The 9,849-nt window shown below is 47.9% G+C and overlaps 1 protein-coding gene across 1 annotated transcript; it reads left to right on the forward strand.

Moving 5' to 3' along the window:
* The first annotated feature begins 7,976 nt into the window (after positions 1-7,976).
* On the forward strand, positions 7,977-9,611 carry SLC18A3 (solute carrier family 18 member A3). Its single transcript, XM_027857841.1, has one exon. The coding sequence runs from the start codon at positions 7,977-7,979 to the stop codon at positions 9,609-9,611; it is 1,635 nt and encodes a 544-aa protein (XP_027713642.1).
* The last annotated feature ends 238 nt before the right edge of the window (positions 9,612-9,849 follow it).

Here is a 9,849-nt window from a genome sequence, read left to right on the forward strand (position 1 = left end):
ATGTAATGAGGAGAGCAGCAAAAGAAGCCACATCAAGAGCCTAAGATAATCTTATTTCTGTCTAGGTAGAAGCTGGTTTCTTTAGAGCCATTAGGGGCACAGTCATACGCAGTGATGGGGTCACAGAAAAATAAAGATTTTACTGCCTTGTCTTATTGCCAGCTCAGCTTCCTTACCTTTATGTCTCTGTCAGATTCATGCCCATGAATATAAATCCTTATTTCTTTTGTAGTTCTACTCTTTAGTGGGATTTCCTTTTGCTAAAATTCCAAAAGGAAATTTGGAGGAAATCTAACCTACTTTTAGAGACAGTAGTGAGAACCTTTCTAACGCTACAGTGTTATGCTCCCCCACCCTTTCTGATGTGAAGCACAGTGTCTACCAAGAGGGCAAGGATCAGAAAAAACTTGAAACAAACTCAATCATGAGATAGGGTGGAGGTGCACATATATTCACCTAATTCCATTCAATAAACCTATATTAAAGTACCTCCAATATGCCAACACAATGCTAGATACTGGGAGTTATTAAGTTGTTATTTTTCAGTTGTGTCCAACTCTCCATGACCCCATTTGGGGTTTTCTTGGTAGAGATACTGAAGTAGTTTGCCACTTCCTTCTTCAGCTCATTTTTACAGATGAAGAAACTAAGGCAAAGTGGATTAAGTGATTTGCCCATGGTCACACAGCTATAAGTCCAGATTTGAACACATGAAGTTGAATCCTCTTGACTTCAGGCCTAGCACACCATCCAATAATCACACATATTTAGATCATAGCATCTTACTCTCCCAACTCCCAAGTTGACCCCACAGTGCCCAGGGTTGTACCTACAGTAGCACAGAAAGCTCATCAACCAACAGAAGAACCTATAGTTTGGAAGGTGAGTGTCTGATGCAGGTTGATGTCTGAGATTTGCCATCAGTGTTTGCTGTCCAGTTAATTGAAATTTAATTCTACTTTTATAATCTCTAACCTTAAAGTTTACAAAGCACTTAATTGATCTTTCTAGGAAGAATAGGTGTAAGTTATAAAAAGGCATATTTTATGTCAGTATGAGGACTTTTGGATCACATGACCAACAAGATGGAAGACTAGACATTTTTTCTGATCTTCATGACCTCTCAAACCTTTACAAAACAGACATTATGCACCAGAGATAAAGCAATTTCAGCTGTCTCCAGCAAGAAGATAACCCTTTACATACTCCTGAGAGCACTACTCCCCCACTACCCACCATGCTTCCTACAGCAGAGCTTTACAAGCTGATTCACACACTTGTAATGGAACTCAACTTCACACCTAGATCCTCCCTCTTCCTCCCAGTGTTGCAGAGATACAAACTACAAAAGGCAGAAACTTGATCAGGCTGTGATAGCAGTATGACAGTATTCTGTGACACTGGGATGGAGAACTGAGGAAAGAATTGGAAACTGCCCATCAATTGGAGAATGGCTATACAAGTTATGGTATATGATTGCAAAGGATATTATTTTTATAAGAAATTATGAAGGGGATAATTATGAAGAAAAAACTGGGAAAATTATATAAACTGATGCATGCTGAAGTGAGCAGAACCAGGAGAATAATTTATACAATAATAACAGTATTGTAAAGACAAATCACCTCTGAAAGTATTAGGAACTCTGATCAACACAATGCACAGCCACAAGGCTAAAGGGCTCATGATGAAATAAGGCTAGCCATCTCCTGGCAGAAAGGTGATGGGCTCAGAATGCAGACTGAGACACTTTGGCGGGGGGAAGGCATGATATGGCCAATCTGAGAGTTTATTTTACTTGACAATGCATGTTTAAAACAGATAATTTTGTTTTTCTTGATTTCTCTAAGGGGGGGGTGGTAAGGGAAAGTGAGAAAAAACAGTTATTCATTGAACAAAATAAAACTTAACTTTAAAAGATTCAATTATTTGAATTAATGATGATAATGATGATGATGGTAGATATGATTTACCAATCAACCATTAAGTATACAAAGAGCATCTGATATGGTCCAGGGGTGGGAACCTGTGGCCTTGAGGCCACATGTGGCCTTCTAGGTCCTTGGGTGCAGCCTTTTGACTGAGTCCAAGTTTTACAAAACTAATCTTTTTATTAAGGGATTTGTTTTGTGAAGTTTGGATTCAGTGAAAGAGCTGCATGCACTTGAGGATGTAGAAAACCACAGGTGGCCTCGAGGCCACAGGTTCCCCACCCCACCCACTCTAGACCTATTCAGAGATTGAAGTGAAAAAGAAACGATCTCTGTCCTCAAGAAGCTTAAAATTTGCTTTAGGAAACAGAAATAAACACAAAGATTATTAGGGACTGCAAGGCAATATATAATACAGGAAGTAATTAAATATTAATTATAAGGCTTTAGCCCCTTGTCCTTAAGGAAATGAACAGTCTGTCAAGGCTTTACCCCAGTTCCAGATGTGATTGCTAAAAGTTATAATTTGTCCTAAGCCTCCTGCTTCCTGACAAGTAATATTACCTTCAGGTAACAAATATTAATTTGTGGTTGAATCAAATACATTATTATTATACATATAATGTAATAATCTAAATGTTACACATATAATATTACATTATAAACATTACACATATGTCACAGCTATGAATACTGAATGTGTAATAATGCAAATATAATATAAATAAATAATTACATATAATGTAATAACATAAATATATAACCATTTTGTGGCTAAGGTGATCCATGCTCAGGGGGAGTTCATACTTGGTCAAGGTCACAGAGCTAGTCAGAGCAGTCAGATTGGGCTTCTACCTTCTAGCATAGTGCTTTTTTCACATTGCCCCTCCAGGACAGACAAGTGCCAAGGAGGGAAATGTCTCAGAGTGCCTGAGCAGGCTGCCAGCTACAGAAGTGGGGGGAGGGAGGTGGTCTTCTTTTCCAGGCTGCTGCACTTAGGTTATTGGAGTGGTTCAGCACCAAGAAGGGGTGGGCTGTTGCTGTCTTTATCCCTGATTCACTGCTTTCCATCACCTCATCCCCAGTGCATCTCTTTCAGGCCAGGGCTGGGAGCCAACTTTCCAATGACCTCACTGTTGCTGGCTAGCCAGGCTAGTGCACTGAATAACAATACCCATCTCACCAGAAAGTTCCACCTTGCCAACCTGCCCTTCCTTCTTTCCCAGGGCAGCGGCTTGAGAACTTGGAGATGATGGTCCTGACCAGAGAAGTAAGGCAAGGAGGTAGCAGGGTGGTGTAGTAGATAGAGTGCTAGACTTGGCATGAGGAAGACCTAAGTGCAAATCCTGCCTCAGACACTCACTAGCTGTGTGATCTAGGCAAGGCCTTTAACCTTTCTCAGGATCAGTTTCCTCATCTGTAAAATGGATACAATAGCATCTACCTCATAAAGTTATTATGAGGAACAAATAAGATAACATATGTAAAGCTTTGTAAACCATAAAGTTATATAAATGCTAGCTATTATTATTATTATGATTATTGCAGTGTTTTATCTGCCCTGTACCTTTTCATTAAAGTTGAGTATCTACTTGAATTAATATCTAGTGGTGTTCCAAACCCCTCAGGTGGAGGAAGAAAAAAAATGAGACAGTCTAAAGTGTAAAAACAGTCTCCCTAAGCAGTCTTCTTTCTTTTCCCAAGAAGAACTTCTAGCAAAAACAATTTGGCATATCAAGGCCAGCAAGAACTTTCTTATGCATGATAATGCAGTTATAAAATAATTAAATTTTCCAATTGAAAGGTACCTTGGCAATGAAAAAATTAAATAAAATTTTAAATGTAAAGTCACATTTTTATTATACTATGTTATGGAAATGCTTGTTTTATTCCATAAATTAAAAATAAATAAATAAATAAATAAATAAACAAACAAACAAACAAATAAATAAATAAATAAATGGGACCTTAGGAATTATCCAGCCCAGCCTCTTCAAAAAAAAAAAGTCCACAAGTATTTATGGAACTCCTCCTTACTTAGCCCTGCTCTGGGTGTCACCAGGAATATAATCACTTATAAGACCTTCCTACTTCACAGGGTTGTGGTGAGGAAAGCAATTTGGAAACTTTCAAGTGCTTTCTAAATGTGATTTTGTTATTATTACTAGATATTGCCCTTACTCCCAAGGAGTTTACAGCCTCCCAGGAGAAGGAACAAAATGAACAGGGATCCCAGCTCTGTTATTTCACTAACTACTGTATGACCTGTGTCTAGTCACTGTATTTCGATGGGCTTCAGTAACCTCATCTGTAAAATGGGGAAGGGATAGAAGAGGTCCTCTATAAGTCTAGATCCTATGAAATTAAACCTCCATTAGTTTTGTGTCCATGAACAAGTCACTTAAAGAGACTGGCTTCTTTTCTTGCTTTATAAGGCTAAGAATAATGTCACTCATGGCTGTGAATATCAAATGAGATAATGCATAGAAATGCTTCACAATCCTTAAAATGCTATCTAAATGCCAGCTATTATTTTTATATGGCATGTCAAATAAGAAGGAGCATGGTATATTAGAGAGGGCAGATCTTGGAGTCAGGGATTCAATTCTGGGGCACATGTCCTACCCCTTCCTCTTAGAATTCCTAGTTTCCTTCAACCTTTAGCTCAAGAGACACCAGCTATACTGGACTATTTGCATTTCTTCTCATAAGATAACTCCAATTTCCCAACTCTTCATTTGTACTACCTAACTCTCAGGTCTGGAGTGCTCTCCCTACTTATCTCCACGGACTGGCTTCCCTGGCTTCCTTCAAGGCTAAGCTAAAATCCCACCTTTTACAGGAAACCTTTGCAGGTCTGCCTTTCTCCTCCTCCCCCTATCCCCCAGCTGAGATGAACTTCTATTTATTCTATCTATCTTATCTATCTATATCTTGTATGTACAGTTATGTTGTCTTCCCCATTAGAATATGAGCTCCATGAAGGCAGGGACTAACACACGTTCTTGCCTTTTTTTTTTTTAACACCCAGTGCTCTGCATAGTGGCTGGCACATAGTAAGTATTTAAGAAATGCCTGACTAATGTGAGACTTTCCTGATATGAATCCCACCCAGTGCCTCCCCCATCCCAAATCAGCTTGTATCTATTTTAGATATTGTAAGCTCCTCCAAGGCAGAGACTTGTTTCACTTTTTTCTTTTCATCACCATGGTTAGCACAGTCCTTGGCACATTGTAGTTGCTTAATAATGCATGTGGACTGTTTGGCTGTGTGACCATAGGCAAGTCACTTAACCTCTTAGTACACTAAGTAATTCGAAGACTATAAATTACAGACAAGTTGCTGATCTTCGTCAGTGGAGAAAGTTTCCACGCTGGGAGTTCCCCCAAGGCCTGGACTTCTCCCCACCCTCTCCCCACCACCTCCCCACCGCCATGTTGTGTTAAATAACTAGTGTGCGCCAGCAGTGGAAGAGGGAGGGGGTTTAGAGGACACTGGGCTATACTCAGAGACAGCGTCACAAAAGTGTTACTTGATAACAGTCTGAAACAAAGACTTGATGAAACCCAGAGCGGTGCTCTGCTCACACCCCTAGAGCTCTAGACCCCCAGACTATTTTCCTAGGAAGTTTGGATTATCAGTTCTCGAGAAGATTCGTTTTGATCCCCTGGAGATGTGCCCTTCCCGGAGACCCAGACACCCCAGCCTTCACTCCCTGGACCCTCGGTCAGAGCGACACCTGCGATGTCACACTGCTCCCGGTCCTGGCCCTAACGCCAGGCAGAGAAAGTAGGGGGTGGTAAGGTTTGAAAGGGTCAGGTGAAGAGGGACTCGGGGGTGTCCGGTTCAGACCTAGAGAAGGTTGGGGTCCTGAGGAGAGGGCCGGTTCGGGAAAATCTGTTGAATACACAAACGCGAGCGGACGCACACGTATTTCAAGACGTACAGTTTGGGGCAAGGGGAAATAGCCCCTCCAGGATCTCAATCGTGATACAGATCTTCCTGCTGAACCACTACCGCCTGTCGCCAAAGGCCCTCCCACAGCTCGGACCAACCTAGATGGAAGCAGTGTCCAGACACCGAAGGTATCGGCGTCCAAAGAAGCCCGCAGCTCATATCCTCAGCCATCGTTTGTGAGGTTGGAGGGTACAGGGTGAATTCGGTCACTTCAGGGACTAATGGTTAGGGCCACCGATCAGCCTCCACCCGCTCTTCGCTCTTTTGTCCGAGATGATGTACATCCATATAGACACAGTTCGGGACCACTTGGCACTCCCGGGGGATATGTGCAGGTGTCCGGAGGATGACACCGTAGCCCACTAGAGATCAACCTCCCCTAAGCCAGCAATTCCATTAACCAGTCTCTAACCTCGTCCCATCACCAGCAATAGCAACAACCAGGCTCCACCTGGCCCCACTGGGCAGGAGTAAAAATTGGGAGTTGCTGACCTCCATCTCTCCAGGCCACCCGGTCGGGGTCTAAGTTTACGGTCAGTCAGTCAACAAGCATTTTTATTAAGAGCTTAGTATGTGCCAGATACTAGGGTCACAAAGGCAAAAACATTACGATCCTTGCCCTCATGGAGCTCACATTCTGATGCATGTTCTAACAACATGCAAATAACCAGGTACATACGTGACAATGCATGTTTGTAACAGAGACCATACATACCATCTACAATACGTGTGAGTGTGTGTGTGTGTGTGTGTAAAATAGACACAATAAATCAGTTCTCTTAGACAGAAGGCACTAGCATTGGGTAGGGTGGAGGATAGGGACCAGGAAAGGCCTTCTACAGAAGGTGAGATTTGAGTTGAGTCTTGTAGCGAGCCAGAGAAGCCAGGACTGAAAAGGTACGGAGCATATGCCGTCATTCAGGCTAGGGCCAGGACCGGGTGCCTTGAGACCAAGCCATTTTCTCTTCCAGGAGCCACTCTACTGGTCTCAGGTATCCAGAGGCTGGCTCTTTTCTTTTCCCCTATGTGAAGCCCTGAAGCCAATCCAGGTCTCCTCCCTCGCTCTCTTCCCCAGCGTAGGGGAACTCTTCTATGGGTGTCGCAGGGGGAAGTAGAAAAAAGTCTGGTCTCCCCTTCCAAACAAATGCTTCCTTCCTGCATTCCCTTCCCTCCTGCCTCCTTCCCCCCACCCAGCTTAAAAACCCAAGGAAAGAGGATAGGAGGAGGGGCTAGGGCGAGGGCGGGGTGGGGGGTAAGGAGAGGGGAGGGGGTAGAGGAGGGTTTCTCTCCTCTAGGCCCTCCATTGGCTCCGGCCCCTACATGTGCCGCATTAGAATGAACAGACGCAAGCAGACCCGGGCACCACTCGGGGACCGGAACTCACCGCGTCACAGCCCCAAGTGGAAGCCAAAAAAAAAAAAAGAGAGAGAGAGACAGAGACAGAGACAGAGATGGGGGAGGGGGAAAGCAAAGAGGAAAAGGGAGGGGGGGCAGAGGGGAGGGGGAATTGCTAAGTGAGAGTTAAGAAACAAGAAGCATGCAACTCGGTCTGTGCCCAGGGCAACAAAAGCGGGCTCCTCGCTGCTTGGTGGAAGGCAGAGCGCACAGGGTGTCTGTCCCTGCCAGAGATGCGCCCGTGGCTATAGAGCTTACAGCTCCCTGGGGCCCCCCGAGCCGCAGGGGCGGTGGCAGCACTGAGAGCCAAGCGCTGCGCTCTACCCGAGGGGCTCGGTCCTGAGACGGCCCCCTCGCCGTGGGGGAGGAGGGGGCCGAGGAGAGGCGAGGCGACGCGAAGCGAGTTGGACTGGAGCATCCTTCAGGGTAGAAGGCGCACCACGAAAGCTGGGGTCCGTGTGCTCCCCTGGACTATCTGGACATCGACCACCTAGGGGGCACGGAGCCTGCCCCAACCGCCGGCTGAGACTCGGAGACTACAGCTTGGCAGAAAGCGAAACGGTCCCGCGGGGGAGGTAAACGGGGGGGCCAGGCTGGACGCTTCTGCCTCTCCCTCTCCTCATGCCCTGTGAGTCTCAGGCTCCTGGGAGCTGAAGCATCGACAGGGGGCTCTCAGAGGGAGGAGGGGGAGGATGGCGGCGCCCGCGGGGCTGGCCAAAGCGGCCGCGGGGAAACTGTCCGAAGCGGTGGGCGAGCGCACCCGGCGCCTGGGCTCGGCGCTGCAGGAGACACACCGGCAGCGCCGGCTGATCCTCGTCATCGTCTGCGTGGCGCTCTTTCTGGACAACATGCTCTACATGGTCATCGTACCCATCGTGCCCGTCTACATCGCTGGCATGCACAAGGGCAGCAAAGAGGACCTCCCGGACCACCACCACCGGCAGCTGCAGCCCACGGACAATGCCAGCCAGCCCGCCAACGCCACCAGCGCCCCGACGCCTCCGCCGAAGTCCAGCCTCAAGCCCACTTACCAAACAGAGAGCGAGGACATCAAGATCGGCGTGCTGTTCGCCTCCAAGGCCATCCTGCAGCTGCTGGTAAACCCCCTGAGCGGGCCCTTCATAGACCGCGTGGGCTACGACGCGCCCCTGCTCATCGGCCTGGGCGTCATGTTCGCGTCCACCGTCATGTTTGCCTTCGCGGAGGACTACGCTACTCTGTTCGCCGCTCGCAGCCTGCAAGGGCTCGGTTCGGCCTTCGCCGACACGTCGGGCATAGCCATGATTGCGGACAAATACCCCGAGGAGCCCGAGCGCAGCCGGGCCCTGGGCGTGGCCCTCGCCTTCATCAGTTTCGGCAGCTTAGTAGCGCCCCCCTTTGGCGGCATCCTTTACCAGTTCGCAGGGAAGAGGTACCCTTTCCTGGTGCTGGCCGTGGTCTCGCTGCTGGACGGGTTCCTCCTTATGCTGGTGGCCAAGCCTTTCTCCGTCAAGGCGCGGGAAAACTTGCCTGTGGGCACGCCCATCCACCGGCTCATGCTGGACCCTTACATCGCCGTGGTGGCCGGGGCACTGACAACCTGCAACATTCCTCTGGCTTTTCTGGAGCCTACCATCGCCAACTGGATGAAGGAGAGCATGGGGGCATCCGAGTGGGAGATGGGACTCACCTGGCTCCCAGCCTTCTTCCCTCATGTCCTGGGCGTCTATCTCACAGTCAAGCTGGCTGCGCGCTACCCTCACCTGCAATGGTTCTATGGTGCCTTGGGGCTGGTGGTCATCGGAGCCAGTTCCTGCACGGTGCCGGCCTGCCACAACTTCGGCCAGCTGGTGGTGCCCCTGTGCGGGATCTGCTTCGGCATCGCGCTCGTAGACACCGCGCTGCTTCCCACGCTTGCCTTCCTGGTGGATGTGCGACACGTCTCCGTCTATGGTAGCGTCTACGCCATCGCAGACATCTCCTACTCGGTGGCTTACGCCCTCGGGCCTATTGTGGCCAGCCAGATCGTACACACTCTCGGTTTCCCACAGCTCAACCTGGGCATGGGCCTGGCTAATTTGCTCTACGCACCGGTACTTCTGCTCCTTCGAAACGTCTGCTACATGACGCCGTCCCGTTCCGAGCAGGATGTACTTCTGGACGAGTCACCCAAGGGCCTCTACGACACTATCCGCCTGGAGGAGCGGTTAGGCAAAGACAAGCCTCGCCATGGCCTGCCCCCCGAAGGGGAGGTTTCCCTGGGATGGGAAGGGGAAGGCGCCGCCCAGGACCCTCCCAGGGCGTTGTCCGGGGAAGAGTCCTCGGACTACGACTACGAGTACAGTTAAAAGTATTTGGGAGGAGCGTAGGAGGGAAAGTCCTTTAAACCCCCTGTTCCTCCGCCTCCTCCTTTTCTTAGAAACTTGGTACATCAAGGGTTAAACTAAAGAAAATCGACCCATATAACACTGTCTAGGCTAGGTGGGTGGTGCTGGAGGGCCTTATAGCCTTGTCTGTGCAATTTGTCTCCCTCTCTCCACTCTTAAGACATGTCCCCAATGTATTCAGCTTCCCTCCCGTTCTCTT

This window comes from Vombatus ursinus, unplaced genomic scaffold (genome assembly GCF_900497805.2).
Source record: "Vombatus ursinus unplaced genomic scaffold, bare-nosed wombat genome assembly UNPS02000749.1, whole genome shotgun sequence".
Taxonomy (NCBI): Eukaryota; Metazoa; Chordata; class Mammalia; order Diprotodontia; family Vombatidae; genus Vombatus; species Vombatus ursinus.